At 53.5% G+C, this 22,169-nt stretch overlaps 2 protein-coding genes across 3 annotated transcripts; one reads left to right on the forward strand and one right to left on the reverse strand.

Moving 5' to 3' along the window:
- The first annotated feature begins 1,037 nt into the window (after positions 1-1,037).
- ZNF526 (zinc finger protein 526) lies at positions 1,038-6,548 on the forward strand. Of its 2 annotated transcripts, XM_012758507.2 has the most exons (3): positions 1,038-1,142; positions 3,700-3,803; positions 3,897-6,548. In XM_012758507.2, exon 3 carries the CDS (start codon positions 3,912-3,914, stop codon positions 5,913-5,915), a length of 2,004 nt encoding a protein of 667 aa, XP_012613961.2. In that variant the 5' UTR covers positions 1,038-1,142; positions 3,700-3,803; positions 3,897-3,911; the 3' UTR covers positions 5,916-6,548. The 2 variants fall into 2 exon arrangements, with proteins under 2 accessions (XP_012613961.2, XP_075849240.1); XM_075993125.1 differs by lacking the exon at positions 3,700-3,803 and having other exon boundaries at positions 3,857-6,548.
- A 2,394-nt stretch (positions 6,549-8,942) lies between these two features.
- Positions 8,943-18,642, reverse strand: GSK3A (glycogen synthase kinase 3 alpha). The gene is made up of 11 exons (XM_012758521.2): positions 18,176-18,642; positions 16,225-16,412; positions 14,837-14,920; positions 14,547-14,657; positions 12,735-12,865; positions 12,532-12,638; positions 11,435-11,532; positions 11,267-11,362; positions 10,679-10,865; positions 10,226-10,318; positions 8,943-9,630 (listed from the first exon to the last, which is right to left on the reverse strand). Exons 1-11 carry the CDS (start codon positions 18,456-18,458, stop codon positions 9,554-9,556), a joined length of 1,455 nt encoding a protein of 484 aa, XP_012613975.1. The 5' UTR covers positions 18,459-18,642; the 3' UTR covers positions 8,943-9,553.
- Positions 18,643-22,169: the final 3,527 nt, after the last annotated feature.

The raw sequence follows: 22,169 nt of genomic DNA on the forward strand, positions 1-22,169 counted from the left end.
GCATCCCCCAATGGCATCCATCATGACCCTTCATCACAGTCAGACATCCTCACTCAGGATCAGAACAGCACCTCTAAGGTCACAGAACGCCCCAGATGCCCCTTCCCTAACCTGCACCAACTAGAGCAGGTCTGTAGGGGAAGTCAGCGTAGAGTCCCCTAGCCACGGGGCCTTGGGTGTGACAGCCGCCCCGCCCTGCACTTAGGTGACTCAAAGTCAGGGCCTGAGTATGCTTAAGATAGGTCCCCTCCCCGACCAGTTCCTAACCCCGCAATTATCTCCCCTTGGTAGGCAGGAGACCTGGGTTCTGCCTGGCACTGACCCAGCACTGGCTCTGCTTGGTCTGTAGCAGTGGCCTCAGAAGAATCCCTTCCCATCTCTTCTCTGGGCCTCAGTTTCCCTACTCGTGAAAGAGATGGATGGCAATGGTCACCTACGGAAGCACACTCCAGGGCCGGACACACAGCGGGCGCCAGATAAGCGACTACCATTGAATCAAACGAAGAGTAGGAGGAACTGGAAAGCAATTTTACAAACTAGGAGGGATTACGTCCTTGTTAGATGGGTCATAGTGAACACCCGCAGTGTAGTAGGCCCTGTGCTTAGTGCTTTTACATGTGTGACATCATCCAATCCCCTCAACAGCCTTTGAGGTGGATGCGACTCAAGCCCACTTTACACCAGTAAAACTGAGGCAGGGAGAGGAGAAGTACCCCAAGTGTGTCTAGCTCCAAAGCTTTGCTCTCAGAGATGCTCAGTCTCTTCAGCTATGAAATGACATCTGTCAAGGTCTCCCGCCGCCCAGTCCACTGCACAGGCCCGCGCTCTCCCAGACTGCCCCCTTCTTTCTACTGAACTTTCAGAGGCTAGGAAAGGAGCGGCCAGGGAGAACTGCGCAGGCGCTTCTCCTCGCCCCAAGCCCCGCCCATAGGGCACAGATGTGTGCGTGGAGAACTCCTGGAGCCCCGCCTGAGCGTCAACACGCAGGCGCAAGGGCGCGTGCCCTGCGCTACCGGTTCTGATTGGCCGCCACGGGTAAGGGCGCCGCCCAATGGGAGGTGTGGATAGTGAGGGGTCCTACACGCTTGGAGCCAAGGGTCTGTGTCAAGAGGCGCAGGGGCTGCAGGAGGCGAAAGAAACGGGTGAGGGCGCCGCGGGGTGGGCCGGGGAAGAGAGCTCTGGGCGTACGGAGTGCGCGGAGGGAGAACGCAGGGGACACCAGAGGTCTAAAAGCTTTGGGGCCTGCGCTAGGGCGGGAGCAGCGCTGGGTGGCAGGAGAGCGCTCCTTCCTGTATGCCCCGGAGCGTTGGTTGAGCTGAGGTGTGCAGGACCCTAAGCTTGAGTTCGCCCCCCACCCTAACCCCAACGCCCTGCAGGGAGCTCTCGGGCTGCTGAGATGAGTCTGGTAGAAGAAAAGGGTTGTGCAGCGGGAAAGTTGAACTTCCTGGTCCCTGGTAGGGGTTCGTTCCTGGAAGAACTAATTGATCTACTGTATGAAAATCCCCATTTCTCCCCTGAGTCATTCGCAAACAAGATTGGGAAAGGGGAATGTAGACAAGGAAAATGCAGATTTTAGGCCTCTCGGGCTGCCTTCTAGAGAGACATTTATTTGGTGCCTGTTTTGTGCAAGCTTTGCAGCAGGCACCAGGCCTGGCCGGAAGGAAGTTCTCTGTTTGGAGTGGGGCTGTAAACAAGGAAAAATGGAATTCTTGGGCCCCAGGTTGAGTAATCTCAGGAAGATCTTTTATGGAATAACTGTTGTGTGCAGGACTATGGCAACTCAAAAATTAGTGAGGGAGTTGAAATAGTATCTAAAGAAAGTTTAGCTTCTGGACTTTTAGTGACTCACTTACTCAAGGAACATTCATTGGACACCAACAGAAAGCAGGGTCTAGGCTGGGGGTGGTGGCTCACACCTGTAATCCTAGCACTCTGGGAGGCCGAGGCGGGCGGATTGCTCTGCTCGAGGTCAAGAGTTCGAAACCAGCCTGAGCAAGAGCAAGACCCGGTCTCTATTATAAAATAGAAAGAAATTAATTGGCCAACTAATATATATAGAAAAAATTAGCTGGGCATGGTGGCGCATGCCTATAGTCCCAGCTACTTGGGAGGCTGAGGCAGGAGGATCGCTTGAGCCCAGGAGTTTGAGGTTGCTGTGAGCTAGGCTGATGCCACTGCACTCTAGCCTGGGCAACAAAGCGAGACTCTTGTCTCAAAAAAAAAAAAAAAGAAAGCAGAGTCTATACTGGGCTATATATTGTGGGAATTCATGTCTAATTGGAGAATTGGTCAGGTAGAAGTGGAATGGACACAGAGACAGTTAAACTCCCAGGGCCTCACTTCCTGAAGGAGCATCATTCATTCACTATCTGAGTGCCTGCTGTGTGTTGGGCATTTTTTTGGCACTGGAAATACCCCAGTGATGAACAGGCTAAAATCCCTGCCCTCTGGGAGCTTAATATGAGAAACTTCTACATACAGGTCTGTAAGCTAAACTCCATCTGTCCTCAGGGACTAACAAATGAGGTGAAGAAGAGATAAAGAAGATGGAGATTGGATTCACAAAATTAGCTGCCAGGCCTGGGAGGGGACAGTCATTTATTTGCTGAATGGACTCCGAGCCCCTGCTGTGTGAAGGGGCCTGGGTTGGGTTGAGCTTACACAAGTAAAAGGGGAGATGGGACACATAGAGTGAAGTTTGAAAGTTAAAATTCTTGTCCCTGGTCTTGGTTTTGTTGGTAACTAGAGCTCCTACAATGAATCAGACCCACAAGCTCTCTTAGTCCAGTGAGGGGTACAGAGATGCCATCCCAAGCTTATGATATTTGTTGTGTTAGAGGTGGCACAGGATACCACAGGAACCCCAAGGAGGAAGGAATGGCTACCACCCTAAGCATGTAGAGATGTTGTCAGAGAAGGCTTACAAAAGAGGTGCTGGGTAGGAGTTTGCCAGACAAAAAAAGGACAGAACTTTTTTGGCAGAGGGATTAGCAGCATTAAAGACTTAATGTCCAAAAACAAACTTTCTGGAAAACTACAGGTAATGGTTATAGCTAACTTTTAACAAGTACCAAGGACTTTGTGTCAGTACTACTTTTAGCCCCATTTTACAGGTGAGAAAATAATCTCAGAGAGAGGAAATAAGTGGTAGAGCTCAGATTTAAGTCAAGAGCAGTCTGGTTCCAGGCCCTATGTTTTTGTTTTTTGTTTTTGAGAGACAGGGTCTTGCTCTGTTGCCAAGACTAGAGTGCCATGGTGTCAGCCTAACTACAGCAACCTCCAACTCTTGGGCTCAAGCAGTCCTCCTGCCTCAGCCTCCCAAGGAGCTGGGACTACAGGCACGTGCCACCACACCAGCTAATTTTTCTATTTTTAGTAGAGACTGGGTCTCATTCTTGGCTCAGGTTGATCTCAAATTCCTGAGCTGAAGCCATCCTCCTGCTTCAGCCTCCCAAAGTGCTAGGATTACAGATGTGAGCTATGAGCTACCACACCCAGCCCAGGCAGGGCCTATGTTCTTAAACACTTTAGTGTACCTCTGTATGCTAAGAGAAGGAAGAAAGGTATTGCACAAAGAGGAAACTACACAGCAGGCAAAGGCTGTTGTGTTCTCAAAAAGGGTATGACTTGCCTTCTGGGTGAAGAGGGCAGTATCAGAGGCCAGGCTGAGAAGTGCTTTCTCTCCTTTCTCTCTTTCAGTCAGATGCCTGACTGCCATGGGGCGTGTATAGGCTCAGAGACACAAGATCATCGAAGACTGAGGCATAAACATTGCAGTAAGACTTCTTGACTGGTAGCAGCTGGTAAGTAACGGGATGGGCAGGCAAACTCATGAGATTGCCTCCTCTCCTCTCAGGTTCCTGGTGCCTCACCAGCTTCCACCGCTCTTTCTCCAGGCTGTCATCCCCACAATGGCAGACGTGGTGGCTGAGGTGGCTGAGATGCCAACACAGATGTCACCAGGGACAGTAGAAATGTCAACGCCCATGTCAGGGGAGATGACAGAGATGTCGACTGAGGTGACTGAGATGACACCGGGGGAGGCCCTTGCTTCATCCCTTTTCTTCCAGCACCACCAGTTCATGTGCTCCGAGTGTGGCGGCCTCTATAACACGCTGGAGGAAGTCCTCTCGCACCAGGAGCAGCATATGCTCGCTGTCTCAGAGGAAGAGGCACTGACCACCCAGGATGCTGGCCTGGCGCCACAGCTCATGCCAGGCACTGAGGAAGGGCCTTTCCAGTGTGGAGAATGCAGCCAGCTCATCCTCTCCCCTTGTGAGCTCCTGGCCCACCAAGACGCCCACCTCCGAGAGTCTGCAAGCCAGATCCAATACCAGTGTGGGGACTGCCAGGTGCTGTTCCCCTCGCCTGAACTGTGGGTGGCTCATCGCAAGGCCCTGCACCTCTCTGCCGCAGCAGCTGAGCCACTAGTGCTACCTCCTTTGCCTCCCCCAACACCACCGCCTCCACCCCCCGAAGTCAAGATGGAGCCCTATGAGTGTCCTGAGTGTTCTACTCTCTGTGCCACCCCTGAGGAGTTCTTGGAGCATCAAGGCACCCACTTTGACTCCCTAGAGAAAGAAGAGCGTAATGGGCTAGAGGAGGAGGAGGAGGAGGAAGATGAGGATGAAGAAGATGATGAAGAGACAGACGATGAGGAAGATGTGGTGGCAGAGGTGGATGATGGTGTTATGGGAGGTGACAAGTCCACAGCCGGCTGGGTCCAGGGCTGTGGGGATTGTCCCCAGCACCAGACCTCAGCAGGGGCACGCCGACGACACCGGCGGGCATCTCGTGGCCCAGCATCAGCAACCCACCCCTTCCACTGCAGTCAGTGTCAGCGCAGCTTCAGCTCAGCCAACCGGCTGCTGGCTCATGGGCGGGCTCATGTAGGTGGCACACACGAGTGTACGACTTGCTCCAAGGTCTTCAAGAAAGCAGCCTCGCTAGAGCAGCACCTTCGGCTGCACCGCGGTGAAGCCCGCTACCTCTGTGTGGACTGTGGCCGTGGCTTTGGCACAGAACTCACATTGGTGGCCCACCGGCGGGCCCACACTGCCAACCCATTGCATCGCTGTCGCTGCGGCAAGACATTCAGCAACATGACCAAGTTCCTCTACCATAGGCGCACTCACTCTGGCAAAAGCGGGGTGCCTCCCATGGCAGCAGCAGCCTCCCCAGCTCCAGCCGAGTCCACTCCACGGCCCCCGCCCCCGGCCCCACCTGCCCAGCTGCCCTGTCCACAGTGCTCTAAGTCCTTCGCCTCGGCTTCCCGACTTTCCCGGCACCGGCGAGCGGTACATGGGCCCCCTGAACGGCGGCACCGCTGCGGGGTTTGTGGCAAGGGCTTCAAGAAACTGATCCATGTGCGCAACCACCTGCGGACACACACAGGTGAGAGGCCCTTCCAGTGCCACTCATGTGGCAAAACCTTTGCTTCTTTGGCCAACCTCAGCCGCCACCAGCTGACCCACACAGGCGTGCGCCCCTACCAGTGCATGGACTGTGGCAAGCGCTTCACTCAGAGCTCCAACCTGCAGCAGCACCGGCGGCTGCACCTGCGGCCAGTCGCCTTTGCCCGGGCCCCCCGCCTCCCCATTACCGGTCTCTACAACAAAAGCCCCTACTACTGTGGGACCTGTGGCCGCTGGTTCCGCGCCATGGCAGGCCTGCGACTGCACCAGCGGGTCCATGCCCGAGCCCGGACTATGACACTGCAGCCTCCCAGGTCACCACCTCCTGCCCCGCCCCCTGAGCCCCAGCAGACTATCATGTGCACAGAGTTGGGGGAGACCATCGCCATCATTGAGACGTCCCAGCCACTGGCACTTGAAGACACGCTGCAGCTGTGCCAGGCTGCACTGGGGGCCAGCGAAGCGAGCGGGCTATTGCAATTGGACACAGCCTTCGTGTGACACAGCTGAGGAACAACAATAAAAGGTTTTGGTTGCAACAGTGAGTGTGGATACCTCCAGAAGAGAGAGGACGCCCCTCTGGCAAGCTGATCTGGCACCCACTATGTGCCAGGGTCCACCCTGACCTCTTTTAGCCACTGACACTTCAGAATAACCTGCTAGGTCCTCTTGTCATCTTTCTCTGCCTAAGGGGAAACCGAAGCTCCGAGATGCGACATGATCTATACCAGGTCACCCTGCTGTGTTATAAAGTGGGGTTTGCCAAGGCTCTTTGCACTGCATCACCCTGGTGCCCAGCAACGTCAGGTAATCTTTACTGAGCACTGACCGCGTGCCAGGTCTGTGCTGGGGACTCTCATATACCTCTTAAGATCCTTTGCCTGCCCCCCACCCAGCCCTTGCCATCCCTGGACTTTGGGCACCCAGGACTGGGCTCTGCCTGGGGGAGGAAGGCACTTGACTTCATATCAATTTTGACAATGTGGAAGGAAATCCGCAGGTACTCAGGCATTCTGCTCCAGACTGGGTGATGCTGGAGCCCCAAGAATGAGTCAGACACAGGCTCTGCCCTCAGGAGGTACGCACAGTCTGGTAGGAGAAGCTCACACAAGTACAGATGGCTTGTTCTCTGAATGTGTCTCATTGATTCATTTATTAATAGCTTGTGTGTCCTAAGGCCTCCCTCCCATATTCTAGGCAATGCTGGGGTCAGAAATGAGTCAGGCCTAGGAGTTCTTAGGACTGTTGTGGGGCTGTGCAGAGACAGCAGTATCCTAGAGCAGGGAACAGACCTTCATGGTGGGAGATCCAAAGTCAAAGACTCCTGATCAGACTCTCAGAGTCAGATGAGGTAATCCCGGAAGAAAAAATAGGAATCTGCTAGTGGAAGAAGAAAAGAACATTCCAGGCAGATAGCACTGCCTACAACAGAAGGGTGAGCTCTTGGTATATTTGGAGACTGTCCAGTTATTCACAACTGCAATAACAGTGGACAGTTGACTGCCTAGCTGAGGCAGGCACCGCACTTAGCATTGTGTGCACTATGATCCCAACAGGGCTGTGACGTAGATCTCAGTGTTATCTCTGTTGTATAGATGAAAAACTGAGGACAGTGACTTGCCCAAGGTCTCACAACTAGGCAGAGACATTGAGAGATTTGAACCCAGGAGGTCCCTTAAGCCCACATTTGTAACCAGTACAAACGGGTTGAGTGATTGAGAGCTGAAATCTGTGCAGGGGCTGGGGGTCAGAAGATTCATTCCGATTGAAGGAAAAGCCAGCCAGTGTCACAGAACAGTTGCAATTTGAGGGGACCTTGAAAGATCAAAGGTCTTGGGAGTAGGCAAGGATTCCCGTCTTTTTTGAAGCTTACCTGGGATAACGATCCTTCCCCCCACATGGTTTATGGCAGGTCAATGGGGCAGGTTCCTCCCAGGCCTCTGCAAATCAGGGTGCGCAGGCAGGTGAAGCAGCATGCAGCTGGAGTTGGGAGTTGCCCAGGTGGGAGGCCTGGACCTTAGAAGGCCTTTTTTTTTTTTTTTTTTGACAGGCTCACTTTGCCCAGACTAGAGAGAGTGCTGTGGCGTCAGCATAGTTCACAGCAACATCAAACTCCTGGGCTCAAGCAATCCTGCTACCTCAGCCTCCCAAGTAGCTGAGACTACAGGCATGCGCCATCATGCCCGGCTCATTTTTTCTATATATATTAGTTGGCCAATTAATTTCTTTCTATTTATAGTAGAGACGAGGTCTTGCTCTTACTCAGGCTGGTTTCGAACTCCTGACCTCGAGCAATCCACCCGCTTCGGCCTCCCCGAGTGCTAGGATTACAGGTGTGAGCCACCGCACCCCGCCCTTGGAAGGCCTTGAAAGCTAGGCTGAGTAGTTCTAGGGGAAGGGAGGGCCTCATAACTGGGTGTTAAATCTCCTTGGGGGTCTGAGTAGGGTGAGTGGGTGGCTGTAGATAGTCCGGGAGGGAGAAGACAAGGCCGGACCTGGGCAGGGGTTGTGGGGCTGGGAGGGTGAGGGACACCCTCAGTGACCTCATGTGTGAGCAGCCAGGAGGAAGGGGTCCTCAGGAGCCCAAGGTCTCCCTCTTTCCTAGAACAGCCAGTCTGTTCTGTGTATTTATTGTACAGACAAGGTGAAATCCAGATGGTGTTAAGCAAAGGAGGGACAGGGTCTGTCCTGGAGAGTATAAAGATGCCCCTGGAGTTGGTATAAGCAGATTGGAGAGCCCAGGCCCCTCACAAACAGTCCCTTAACTTTCTCTGGGACATGTTTGAAACCCTTATCCCTTTTTGTTCAAAAGTGGAATCCAGTGGAGGACATGTGTTGTTCCTCCTCAGACCCCTTTCACTTCTGGGGCCTCCTGGCCACCCTTACTGCTTGGCACCATGTGGAGGAGATACCATTTCCTTCTGCCCATGGCTCCACCATCTTTAAAAGTAAGGAGAAAAGCCCAGCTCTCTACCCCAGCCAGCCTTCCCATGGTTTTCACTAAGAGGTGGGCCAGGTGGGTGCCCTGTTAAAGACTCAGAAATGAAGGCTTAGGATCTTCTAGGGCTCTGCCCTCAGCCATGCCTACCCAACGAAGAGACTAAACAGGCTAAGTTTTGGCCCAAATGACCCCTCCTCATCCACTGTCCCCTCCCAGACCCTGATGCAGCAGCAGCTTGGACTGAGACACAAGTCTTGACTTTGCCACTTAAGCTCTGTGGCCTAGACCCCTCTGATCCCCAGCTCTCTAAGTGGTTACTGTGATGCTAATTCCTCCCTCCCTAAGCAGAAGCAGATGATTTATGCTGGGTCATGGGGCAGGCTCCTCCCAGGCCCCTGCAGCGATAAGCACCTCACCACATAAGCAGAGGAGAAAGCTGAGGCACGAGAAGGTTGGGCACCTGAGCCAGGGCTAGAGGACTCAGGCCTCCTGGCATTCCTCTGCCTGAGATGCAGCACACTCTGGTCCTAGAACAGCCCCCGAGGCACCCCCCTCACCTCAGTGGAAAGAGGCAGCCAGACAGGAAGCAGGTTTTCATGCCAATAATTTATTGAACGGAGGTCTGTACACAGGCAAACCTTACTGTGGAAACTAAGACATCAGGAGCTCTCCCCACTCCTCCAGCCCTCCAGGGTGGGATGAGGAGGGAGGAGACCTTGGGAGCAGAGGACAGGAGGGGAGATACAGCTGTAGGAGGGGGAGGGGCCAGGTTGGACGGTGCGAATCCACATTTTCTTTAAGAAAAAAATTAACAATCTATTTACACCCGGAGGCCAGGGAAGGGAAAAGGAGATGGGGGCTGGGCTGGTTCTATTTACAAGGGACACAGGAGGGGGGGGTTGGAGGAGGTGGAGGCCTGGGGGGAGGAGAGGGGGCCAAGGAGGCAGGAGGTCCTCATGCCCCCAACCCCCTGTCCTTCCTTCCGTCTCTTCCCTCCCCACAACCAGTTAAAATCCTCTTAAAAAGCCCACCACAGGGTAGGCTGGTGAGGGAGGGACTGGAGGTGGGGACAGGGACTCATTTAACTCTGCCCTCTAGTCTAGGGGCCCAGCCAGGGCAGGAGCTTGATGGCCTATGGCCCCCTCCCAGCCCCACATAGGGCTCCCAGATGGAAGTGGAAGGGTGGCTGGCAGGGCCCTCAGGAAGAAGAGTTAGTGAGAGTTGGTGTGGTATCGGGCGACTGCCAGTCTGAGCCGGTCTGAGTCTCAGTTAAAGCTGAAGGGAAGGAGGAAGGAGTAGACAGTTAGCCTTTGCCTTTCAGACAACCCCTGCCCCCAAAGAGTAGGAATTCAGTGTAAGATACTATATAAGATACTATATTAGAAGTTGAAAGCTGTCACTTTAGTTCCAGGCTGGCAAACACAAATGCCAAAGGGCCAGGATGGTGACTGACACACCAGAGCGCCAGGCTCTGCACCGAGGGGCAGCTCGGACTCAGCCCTAGCTGACTGCTGTCGGGAGGACAGGCAGGCCGTTGCTGCGTGATCTGATTTTCTCCCCCAAGAGAAACATGAAATCTAGATTTTCACATCAAATAGCCCAGTTTTTAAACATGGGCAACAAATTCAACGTTTTGTTTGTTCAGGCCAAACATATTTCTTTAGTTTTTCAGCTAGCATTTAAATACAAATGTAGGCAATAATGCCCTATAGGGGTAACCATTCACATGTTGTAAAATATGCTTTCTATGCCATCCAAATGTCACCAATTTAAAAATACCCGCAGGAAACTCGGCGACTGTGAGAACAGCTCTACATTCTTCTGGCTGAGAAATGCTGCTTTAACCCGCAGCAGACGGCCCCCAACTTACCTTGTGAGGACTGGGCGAGGGTGGTAGTGCCCGCTGGAGACCTCAAATGAGGAGGGATGAGAATGGCATTGAGAGATGGTTGGATGGAGAGTTCTAGAGAAAGGAATTGACATACCTAGTCAGGGTGGAGGCAGGGCATCCAGAGACCTAGTTAGGGTTATGATGGGGCACCAAATGGGGACCCAGCTATTGGCAAGGCCAGCTATCTGTGGACGCTTTTAGCCATAGACCTCTTTAAATGAAAAACCGGAAAGAGCCCAGCACAAGGCAAATCACAGCTGAGCACAACTGAAGCAGGCTCAGTTGTCCCTGAATCTGGGGACTGTTTCCCCAAGCCCCAGGCCTTCCTTGCACCCACCCCACCCCCCACGTCCCCACCCTGTCTTCAACACCAAGCTCGTCACAATCTTTGGCTGCCCCTTCTGCTCCCCAGATCCCAGGCTGTGCCCTCACCACCAGGACTGAAATTGAAGAGGGGCGGGAGCGGGCGATTGTTGGGGAGCTGGGTTCCGAGACATCGAAGTTCATCAAAGAAGCTGTGGGCGCAGGCCTCTAGTGGGGAGAGCCTCGAGGACGGCGTGTACTCCAGCAGGCTAGAACAGAGCGCGATGGCCTCTGGCGGCGTTCGAGACTTGAACACCTGGAGACACGTGCACACGGTCATGAGGGTGAGAGGCCTCAGGCACTGGCATGCTCCTGTAATCTCACTGTCTCGGTGCCCCATGGTGAGCGTAGCTGCCTGCCTCCCATAAACCTACCTTCCAAATGAGGAAACTTAGGCACAGCCATTGAGGGAGGGGTCAGTTTGTACCAGGTGAGTGCCCAGTTTCCCCACCATAAAAAATGAGAATCTTGAATTTACTTGTGGGTCCTCAACTTTTAAAATCCCATAAACTTTGAAATCTGATAAAAGTTACTGATCCCTGGATAACTGTTTAAATCCTCCCAACCATGATTCTGAAGCCAAGTCACCAGACAAGTTGGACTGCAAGGGGATCCCACCCCTCAGCCACACTGCCTGAGCCCCTGGCCTTGCCCCACCTTTGTCCAGGGATGAGCTTTAATCTGGGGAAACTTGAACTCTGTGTAGTTGGGGTTCATCTCTCGGATCTGTTCCCGGGTTGGTGTTCCCAGCACCTAGAGATAGAGAGTGTGAGACAGGGCCCCTACCTTCAGCCCTGCCTCTGCCCACCCCGGCCCTGCCCTCACCTTGATGATCTCCACCAGCTGGTCCACCCCACTGTCCCCAGGGAAGATTGGCTGGCCAAGGAGGAGCTCAGCCAGTACACAGCCAGCCGACCACACATCTGGAGGGAAATGGGGGAGGGTCAAGGACAGGTGATCCGGGCCACCAAGCCCAGCACCCCACAAATGTTTCTATTCCTCACGGCCATCCTGAGAGGTGTCAGGAGTTCCATTTTCTCAACTCAGAGATGAAGCACCTGGCCCAAGGTCATACACAGCTTAAGAACACAAGCCTGACCTTGAACCTCCAGGTCTGCCTGACTTCGCTGCACGCTCCGGCCTAGGTATGTTTCCAGCCCTCATGGCCTCTATCTGCTAAGAGACCCCAGTGAGTTCTTCCTCTGCCTCTAGCCATGGAGGACAAACCAAACTAGGCCCAAACCTGCTAACAGGCACCTGTGTTCTTTGGGCCACAGGAAAGTAAAGCCTTCAATCCTGGACTGCCCTTTTCACTTCCCAGCCTCATCCAGCAGTGGCAAGAGCTGCAGCCTGGCGGCCTCACCCCTCCCTGGTCTGTACCTTGACCCCTACAGCACAAGCTCATACCTAAGGACTACACATTCCCTCACGCTGCTGATGAATGTTCTCTATCAAACTTTCACATGCATTCCCTCGTTTCAGCTTGCCCCTCATGCCTGGAAGGTGGCACTGTCATTCCCTCCAACAGGAAAAGACAGAGGCCCTGGGAGCAGGCTGCACCTTCACAGTGGCAGAGCCTTGCCTCCCAGCTCCCCCAAGGTCACCGCCAGCCCCTCCCCCCAGCTCAGGACAGAAGGCTGACTGGGAAGCTCCAGAGCTGGTATGGACTCCGGAGTCAGGTCAGCTTTCAAATCCCAGCCCTGCCCGGTCCCGGCAGTGAGGACAGTGGCCTCACGGCGCTAAGCCTTAGATTGCTCCTCTGTAAAATGAGCATACAGTAGCGTCAACCTCCCAAGTTTGTGAGGACTGAGGAGGAGAACAGACATTAAGCTTTTATCACCCAGCCTGGCACACAGCACACAAAAAGAACTCAAAACCTGCCAAGACTGTCATTCCCCACCCCATCCCTCCCTAACTCTGACCAATGGACGAGGTGTAATCAGTGGCTCCAAAGATGAGCTCCGGGGCTCGGTAGTAGCGAGAACAGATGTAGGAGACGTTGGGCTCCCCCCGGACCAACTGCTTTGCACTGTGGGAAGAGACGGGAGGGGTAAACACAAGGCAAGGGTCAGTTGGAGTTGCTCCTGCCTCTTCAGCCACCCAGCACGCCCCAGGTCAGGCCCACCTGCCAAAATCGCAGAGCTTGAGGACAGCAGTGTCGGGGTCCACCAGCAGGTTCTGGGGCTTGATGTCACGGTGACACACACCCTGGGAGTGGATGTAGGCCAAGCTCCGAAAGAGCTGGTACATGTACACCTGGGGCAGGCACAGGACAGTAGGACATCAACCCAGCCATTCCCAGACAACACACCACTGTACCACTGTCTCGGCCTGCAGAGCCCTTCCAGGCCACTCTTCCTGCTGCCCCTGCAGCTTCAGGGAAGCCCTTCTTTGAAACCCTTGGTTCTCAAACTTTGTTGTACACCAGTCACTTGGAAAACTTGTTAAAACAGAGACTGCTGGGCCCCACACCCAGAGTTTTCTGATCAGTGAATTCAGAATGGGGCATTCACAACAAGCCCTTCAGTGCTGGTGCTGGTCCTAGGACCACGGTTTAAGAACCGCTGCTTTAATCACGCCCTCTGGCAGAAGCCTGCTGCATAAGAGACGCATAGGAAGGCCTTGTCATAAAGCAGGCAGGAATGAGGCACTCGGCTTCCCCCTCACCAAAAACCACTGGCTCTGGGGAAGGCTCAGCCTCCTTCACCTGACAGTGGAAACTCCCCCTGAGCCAGCACCCTCTCCAGCTCCATTCCCCTGCTGCTCTCCTCCCACTGACTAGAACAGAAGTGCCTTGAGAGCATCTTCGAGTTTTGGGCAATGCTGCATCCCCCACGGCCTAGACTAGGGCCTGGCCTATAATAATGGCTCCATTTCTCCATGGCACACAGGGCTACTTCCGAGGCCCCCTCCTCCCTCGTTCCCATTCCCTTCAGCCACAGATGCCACTTCCTCGCCCTGTGCCTGGTCTCCTCCTGGAAGCCATGCTTGATCCTTCTCACTCCTAAACCAGGCTAGGCTGCGGGCTTCCTCTATTTGCAGAAGAGCCTGTGCTCCCTCTAGCATGACAGTACCTAGTTGGTTTCATGGTGTTCTGTAACAGTGCTTGTCTACCCTACCAAATTGAGAGCTCATCGAGGGCAGGGCTTGGGTCTCGGTCAGTGGAATCACCAGTATGTGCCCCAGGTAGCCACAGGATAGAGTCACCAAACCAGAGAACTGCCCTCCAAGGTGAGGTCCAACAGCAACAACCACTGGTAGAAATTCCATTAGCTCACCCAGGTTTGGGGCACTTAAAGCCAGCAGGAACCGCTGCCCAAGCAGCTTCTAACAAACAAAACCCACCCACCTCCTTCCAATGCAGCAGGCTGCTCCAGCCTCTGTTCTTCACATCATCCCTGGGCATCATTCATTCATTCATTCATTCAAACACCTCCTGAGGATCTTTAACACCCAGAGCACAGTGCCAGGCAATGGAGAATGAGCCTGCACAGTCGATGGATGCATATGCATTCCAGGCTCTGTGGATACTAACCTTCCTCCAAACCTCCTTCCCACCTACCCCCTCACCAAGGCTCTGAAGGCCTGGACTCTGACCTCAGCAGCTCCCCCTCTGCATTCTTGGTCCCTACCGTGCACCCCCTTATCCTGAGCTAACCCCAACACCCCTGGTGTCACTGAGCTCCCAGTAGGGACCTGAGCAGGTACCTTGCAACCTCCTCAGTCCCCTGGTCAGGCTGCCTCCCTGATTCAGTCTGCCCTTGGCCCTCCCCTGTGTTTAGCAAGCTCCATCACTGGGGGTCACGGGGGTAAGGGCAGGGAACACAGAGCCTCCAGAGACCAACATGTACTTAGAGGATAAAGGAACCAACAAAAAGCAGAAGGCTCCAGAGTCCCTGACTTTGTGAGCCTGGGCCACAACAGCCTGCCTGCCTACCTTGACATAGATGATGGGGATGGTCAATTTCGCCTTGGTGAAATGGCGGGCCACCCGGTACACTGTCTCGGGCACAAATTCCAGCACCAGATTTAGGTAAAGCTCGTCCTTCTGCAGAGAGCAAAGAAGAGGTATGAGGCACTGTGAGAGGAGTGAGGAAGCAGGGAAGGAAGGTGTGTAGGGAACTGTGGGAGGACTGGCACTCATGGGAAAGGTGGGTGGGAAAATGGGCGAAGCCCAGGTGGAGAAACCCTGGTGCCCCCCCACTTCCCCCCACTCCAAGGTCTCACCTTCTCCCCACTGGAGTAGAAAAAATATCTCAGCCTCACAATATTGCAGTGGTCCAGCTTACGCATAATCTGCAGCTCTCGGTTCTTGGAGGCAAAGGGAGAATTGCCTCAGAATACAACCAACTCTGTCTGCCTCCCCTCCCTGGCACCCCTCACCACAGCCCTACTCCCCTATTCCTGTCCATACAGCTAGGCAGCTACGCCCAATGCCCCAGCTCCAGGCCCCTCTGGGGCAATCCTTACCCCCCAGTCCGCTCCCTTCCCATACAAGCTGAAGGCCTCATGGCTGAAGGCCAGACCACAAATGTGCTTTCTTCAGCCCACTTTTCTTCAAAATTTCAATTTATTACTGATATTTAAAAATCAAATGGCTTCACATACAAATCTAGTTTTCAGCTTCTTTTGAAAAATCAGATGATGTGGCCACATGAGGCCTACTGTCCTATGTGGCACAAGCAACAATAGACAAGCAGTAGCCATTCAGTTCACCCCAGTCCCCACCACTCTCTATTGCTTCCCCTCAAAGCATCTGGGTCCTTAGACTCTAGACACGTTCCTGAGCCCCAGACTCCAGGCCTCACCTCTTCCCAGAAGGCCCCATTCTCTATTCCCTTCTGGGGCCTAGAAACTCCCTGCCCCCAGGTCCCTCTCACTTCCAGAACTCAAATTCTGACGGACACCCCGCAGTTCCTCCTGCCCGTGCATTCTCCCTGCCAAGACCCAGGCCCTGGCCTGGCTCCCTTACAGCTAGGCTCGGTCCTCCAGCATCCAGACTAGCCTAGGCTCCAGATGCTAGTCCTTCAAACATCAATTTTTCCTCAACTTCCATCTTCTCCATCTCCTAATTCTCTGGGCCTCCGCTAGCTCACGGGGCACCTCCATCCCGTCCTGCACTGGCCAAACACCTGTACACAACACGACCTTCAGAACCACCTGCATCGACCCTGCCAGTTTCCTTTTTCCTCTGGGAGAAGTGTAACCAAGAGGTTAAAGTAGAATGCTTGGGAATCAGGCCAGATTCTAGTCTTGACGCTATATGACCTCAGATAATTCTCTTATCCGAGTGTTTCTGTCCCTTTACACTTAAAATGGGCATAACAACAGCACCTACCCTCAGAGAATCTTTACTTAAGTTAAACAAGACCTGCCTATAAAGCACTTACACTTACAAATGCCCAATGTCAGCTCTGGACTCTCCTAAACCCACATTTCCCACACCTTCCACACAAAGAAGAGATTTCTTCTCCTCATTTCTTTCTTTAGCCCCTTTCTCCTCTGGCCCACATTCAGATCCTTTTGAAACCCCAGACTCGAACTCTCCTGCTGGGGCTCTCCCACCAGTCATGCCCAGTCCCCAAACCTCCTTGTCCCCATTCCTCCCGAGCTACCTTGAACCTCTTGTCCTGGAGAACCTTCTTGATGGCGACCAATTCCCTGGTCTCTGCCAGCCGTGCCTGGTACACAACCCCAAATGAGCCATTGCCAATCACTTTGATGTCTGTGTAAGCCACCTCTTGGGAGCGCTCTGGGCCTTGGCCTAAGGTGGCTACCACTGTGGTCACCTTCCCACTGTCACCTGGGGAACAAAGGGGATACATAATCCACTGACCTTTCCTGTCTGGCCATTACCCCATCCCAGAGTTGTAAGAAAGGGAAATCTCCGGAAGAAGCTCTTTGGGGACCTCTTTGTCCCTTCCTCCTCTTTGAGGAAAAGTGGCTGCTGGAACCCTCCCAGTGACCTTTCCTCTCTTCCCTCAGGGAACCCTAATCCCAAATGGGAGGATATTGACACTTAAACCTCTGCTGTTCAAGGGTTAGCAACCCTTAATTTCCACTTCTAGGAAGCAGCAAATCACTGGTCCCTCTTGATACTGGGAGACACCAACATCCCCAAGATATTGAATCCATCCACTCTGGGCCTACTGCCCTCTGGACCCTCCTGTTTGGGGAAAGCTTGGCCTAACCTCTTCCTCTTAAGGGAGAAATAACCCCAAGATACTCCTACTTTAGGAAAGCACTAAAGTTTCTCACAACCTGGAGGATATTGACCTCTAAGTCTTCCTGTGGTGGAGCTGGTAACTTCACCACTGGTTCTTGGTGACAGAAATGAATTTCTTTTTTTTTTTTTTTCTTTTTTTTTAACATTTGCAGCAGTTTTTCAAGAAATGAATTTCTTCTTCTACTATGTGTACTAGTTCCTTGCCCCTCACTTTTTGGTACTTTGGGGTTAGAGAAGGCACTGACCTGACCTCCTCATAGGTGTGGTCCAGAACACCAGACCCCTCCCTGTATGTGGATGGTCTCTAATGGACAGGCACCAAATCCTGAGAATGGTGTGATCTCTATTATCCAGGGGCTGTTCCTGTCTCAGTCATTTGAAGGAAAGCTACAATTCCAACTCCCATTCTCTGAATGGTACTTTGGTGCAATTCTTAGGGGATAGTGATCCCTTTTCTTTGGGGAACTGAACCAAATCCATTTTGAGGGGCCGGTGACACGTTCTTTTGGAGAGAGATGACCCTACATCACTATTCTTTTCAGAGTCAATGACACCATAACCTGGAATGATCATTATAATAAAGTATAATCTCAGACCCATATTCTATGGGAAACTGACCCACTCTGCCTCTATTCCATTTTTATTAAAAAAGCTCACCAAGCCATGTGTTTTAGAACAGTGACTATGGGCTTGGTTTGAAGAATATGCTAACTCCCAATCTATCTTCATTTCTAAGAAGCAACAGCTATTAACTTTGACCATTGATGGTACAGCTTTATACATTTTAGGTGGGTAATGATGCCAGACCTTGTGTTTTAAAAGGGAATATGATCTGAGTACCAGGTTTGGAAAACCCTGACCCTGTTCTTTGGGGACACAGTAACCCCAAATTCCTGCTTCTAAGTGATATTCACTCCAAATCCCCATCCTCTAAAAGACAGCAAAAGCAGATTCCCCTTTTAGGGGGGTGATTTTATTCTTGTTCTCTTAGGGGACCATAACCTTAGATCCCCATCTGCAAACGACTATGACCTCTGATCCTGTTCCCTAATGGATGGCAACGTCAGAGCCCCATTTTTAAGACTCAAGGACCCAAGACCTCGATACTGGAAGAATAGAGACTTGTAACCCTTGTTTCTTTGAGTGTTAGTAATTCTGACCCTAAACTCCATGAGACAGTAACCCCCAAACCCCTTTTTCTGGGAGGAAGAGAGCTCAGATCCTAGTGTTGAGGAATAGTGACCTCGAGCTCCTATGTAGGCATATGAAAGAACCTGATCACCGTTTTAAGAGCTTTGGAATCCCGATCACCTCCCCACACGGGCACTGCTAGTACTCACGGCCCAGCTTCACTCCGGGCGGCGGGAAGCTAGTGCCCGCGCCAGGGCCGCCGCTGCCTCCTCCGCCGCTGCCGCTGGGGCCACCTCCGGAGCTTGAGGCCCCCACGCCCCCACCCATGGCCCCGACCGACTGCTTCCCGAGGCCGGTGCCGCTAGGGCCAGAGGCCGAACCCCCGGGGCCGCCTCCGCCGCCTCCGCCTCCGCCGCCTGGCTCCGCGAACGAGCTGGTCCGCGCCCGGCCCGAGCCCCCAGGGCCGCCTCCCGAAGGCCCGCTGCCGCTCATGGCGCCGAGCACAGGCCCAGGCCGCGGGGCTCGGGCTGCCCGGGCTGTCCCCGCCGCCGCTGCTGCCGCCGCTGCCGCCGCCTCTCCCGGGCTCCGGCCTCTTCCAGGCCGCGCCGCTCGGGCTCCGGCTCCGGCCCAGCGCCCGCCGCGGGGCACGCCGGGAGATGCAGTCCGACTGTCGTCTGCGCCGCCGTCACCGCCCCCGGTCCGCACGGGGGCCCGCGTGGCACGCTGGGAAATGAAGTCCGCAAAGGCCTCAGAGGACGCCGCGGGGATGACGGGTCGCGCTGCACGTTGGGAAATAGAGTCCTGGGTAATCTGTCAGCCGACCATACCAAGGGCGGGCCCCAAAGCACTTTGGGAAACAGCCTCACACTCACTCCACTATAGCCAGTCCGGCCCTGAGCTGTGCAGTTCTGTGCTGATGGGAAACAGAGACCAGTCGCCCACTTAGTCTACTGGAGCCAGGTGCACTCTGGGAAATCGAGTGGGCGCCCGTGAACCCGCAAATCTCGGACCGTGAGGCAAGCCGGGAAATGGAGTCATCTGCCACTCCCTCACCGCATTGCAGGTGTAAAGTGATTTCTAAAGCACGCCGGGAAATGGAGTCCCAAGTGGTCCCTGAACCCCAAGTGGCTAAGGCAGTTCCTGAGATAGGCTAGGAAATGGAGTACGTATCGCACTCCGCCTCCTCAGTACGCTAGGCCGCACTACCTGCCGGGAAATGTAGTCAACGCCAAGGCCTCAGTGCAGTTGCTACAGCGAGCCCTGGTGTCTTCTGGGAAATGGAGTTTAAGACAGCCTCCCCATTGACTGAGGGGCCGGGGTCGACCATGAGCCCGAAGCATGCTGGGGAACAGTCCAGACTGGATCCTGACCCTTTGTGAGGCTAATGTGCAAAGGCTTGTTGGGAAGTGGAGTCCCACGGCACCGTCCGGGGAGTATGAGCGAAAGGTTAAAGACCGCACTAAAAGTGTTTTAGTGCCTCTTTCATCGCCTCCAAGTCTTAAGGAAGAGCCGAGGTCGATCAGCTAGTGCTGGAAAATGGAGCCAAGCACATTCAAGTGCCTGGTGACCACATATCAGGAAAGAAAAAATCCCCTCCCTGCCCTCCGCAAAAAACTTGAAAAATAAAATTCCCAACGGTTTCTCAGGACACTAGTCTTCGAATACAGTCTAGTTCTTTCTAGCAATGTGGTTCACCATCAGCAAATTGAGCCGAGCGTTAAAAAGACGGAAATAGAATTTGTCTTGAACCCCTATTGAGTTTTATGTCCTCCCGCTTCCTATATTACACGATCCGGGAGGACCGAAAACAAGGAAACCGGCTGCAAGGAGTAGCCTCAGGTTTTGCGCGCTCAATGAGTCGTCCCATTTGTCGATTAGTACCCGGAAGAAGGGTACTCCCAAAGGGCGCTGGGAAACAGAGTTCTCAGAGTGAGTGTGTCCCCACCCCTCCACCCCCGGAAATACTTGGAACTAGATTGAAAGCGCCTCGTGGAGTGGTGGGAAATGGAGTCTCTGGACTTCACTTTAATCTGAAACTGTGTTCATACTAACTGTCCTGCCCTTTCTGAAGCCAGAAGAGTGTCCTGGCCACTTGGTTTGTTCCTGACTGCAATTCCCTGCGGACACAGAACTGCGTCAGGTGGCAGCGCTACAGGCTTTTCAGACTACATTTTCCAGAAGGCAAAGTGCGGACACACTTCCGCTGCCTTCACAAAGCACGCGGCTACATCCCCGCACAGCTCAGAGCAGGGCTTTCTGGGAGTTGTAGTTTCTCAGCCAAACGGTGCCTGCTGCCCTCTGACGGCAGCTCTGAGTAGGAAAGTAAAAACTTGAGTCAAACCCCGTGGCCTAGGGAATCCCACACGGGACCAAGAAGGTTCACAGTCCGCGAAACCGGGCAGGACAGTGGCGGTTACTTAACTGCCAGAACCCGTGGGACATGCGCAATAGGAAGCGTGTGGGCAACCGCCGCGAGGGGACTGGGGTCCGTGGGAGTTTGAGGGTGACAGTCTGAGGAAATATCTATCAGGATGTTTGTAGGGGGTGAGAACGTTCCTAGAGGGGTGCTAGGAAGGGTTATAAGTGTCTAAGAGAGGCCTATGGGTGTCTCAAGGGACTGAGGGGAGTCGGTGGAGAGGTGAAGGAGTCTTTGATGGTCTATAGGCACCTGAGAACAATTATTGGGGACCAGTGGAGAAGTCTGAGGGGACTTAAGGTATCTGTAAAAGGTCTGTGGGAGATTGTGAGAAATTACTGGTGACCAAGGGCCTCTCTGAGCGACCTGAACATGTGAGAGATGGTGAGAAGCATCAGGAGGGAGCTTGGGGGGGGGGGCTGTGGAGGTGCTGGGAGGCTACAGGTGCAAATGAGGGGTCTCTGATGGGATGAATTACTCCTGTGAAGTGTCCTGAGAGATCTAGAGGATATAGATGGGACCAAAGGTGTTGTCTTTCAGGAACATTTCAAGCCTGCAAATGGATTTAGGTGGGCAATTAAAGATTAGGGGAGCTGCCAGAGTTTTCAAGGCCAGATGCCACCTGTGACATCCCACACAACCAGAATCTGGGGCAACAGGTCTGGTAGGACTGTAGTCTGAGCACTTAGGAATCCACGTTAGATGTGGTTAGAGGTGCTGTGAAGGCACTAGGGTCTGGGACTGAGGACACTAGTCAGGGTCCTTCCCCACTCCCCACAGTGACGACATCCCCTTCTCCATCACCCCACCACCAATTCTGCAGCATCTATGTTGCCAGGAAACATGCCTCATCCCAACTTCCAGAAATAGCCCAGTGGCCCCCACCCTAGGGAATGACTTACATCACCCAGGAGAGGGAGCAGTTGCCTGCAGGCCGCCACGGGAGCCTCACTTTCCTGCCAGTACCCCAGCCCTGAATCTTCTCTTCCCTGCCAAGCGACATCATCTGGGACCACCCACTCTGGGCTGGCATGAGATGAGGTTTAATCGAGAGTGGGTAGCAGTTGCCAGTCAACAAACGTTCCTTCCCCCTCAGGTTGCACAGGGTGGAGTTTTGTGGTGAAGCCAGTCCAATAGGCCCTGAGCCCTAAATTCCCACTCCCTTTCTTAGCAGCTGCGTAGCCTTAGGGAAGCTCCTTCCCCTTTCTAGGCCTCAGGCACCTCACCTGCACTGGAGAGACTGGAGAGACTGGGCTAGTGTCTAAGGGCACTTCCAGCCTAGATTCCTCCATCTGGTTCTTTGATCCTTGATTTGAGCTCTCCAATCTCAGCTTCTAGTTTTTTACATGCTCATTTCTCAGATCCTATGATCCTGAGAGCCAGAACTGGATCAAACCATCTTGCCTTTAGGGGAAAAAAAAATTCAGTAGTTGAAAGAATGTGGGCTTTGGTCACAGACCTCATTTGAAGTGCTGGCTTGGCCATAGCGCCTTGAAGTCACTGCAATGCGCTGGCTGCCCCTACCCTTTTGGGTGTTTGAGGAGTTACAGTAGTGCAACCGGTAACTTGGCACACAGTAGGTCAGTAGCAACTATGATTTGTGAGCCAGTTCCTTCTCAACTTGCTGGCTGGGGGTGTTGCCATGGTTGGACCAAAAGATCGCTAAATTACTTTGCAAGGTCCACATTTCAAGAGACACTGCAGGCCTGGTCTCCAAAGAACTCCCAGCTTAACACAGAGCACACTAAGAGACTGATGAGGACAGGGAGCTCCAGGCCTTCACCAGG

Source organism: Microcebus murinus, chromosome 16, assembly GCF_040939455.1.
Source record: "Microcebus murinus isolate Inina chromosome 16, M.murinus_Inina_mat1.0, whole genome shotgun sequence".
NCBI classification, from domain to species: Eukaryota; Metazoa; Chordata; class Mammalia; order Primates; family Cheirogaleidae; genus Microcebus; species Microcebus murinus.

Coding starts and splice junctions, on each gene's coding strand:
- ZNF526 (XM_012758507.2), top strand. CDS start 3,912: ATGGCAGACGTGGTGGCTGAGGTGGCTGAGATGCCAACACAGATGTCA.
- GSK3A (XM_012758521.2), bottom strand. CDS start 18,458: ATGAGCGGCAGCGGGCCTTCGGGAGGCGGCCCTGGGGGCTCGGGCCGG. Junction 12,866..14,546: donor TCCCCATCATCTATGTCAAG/GTAGGCAGGCAG, acceptor TGCCTGCCCCAG/GTGTACATGTACCAGCTCTT. Junction 11,533..12,531: donor TGATTACACCTCGTCCATTG/GTCAGAGTTAGG, acceptor ATTTCCCTCCAG/ATGTGTGGTCGGCTGGCTGT.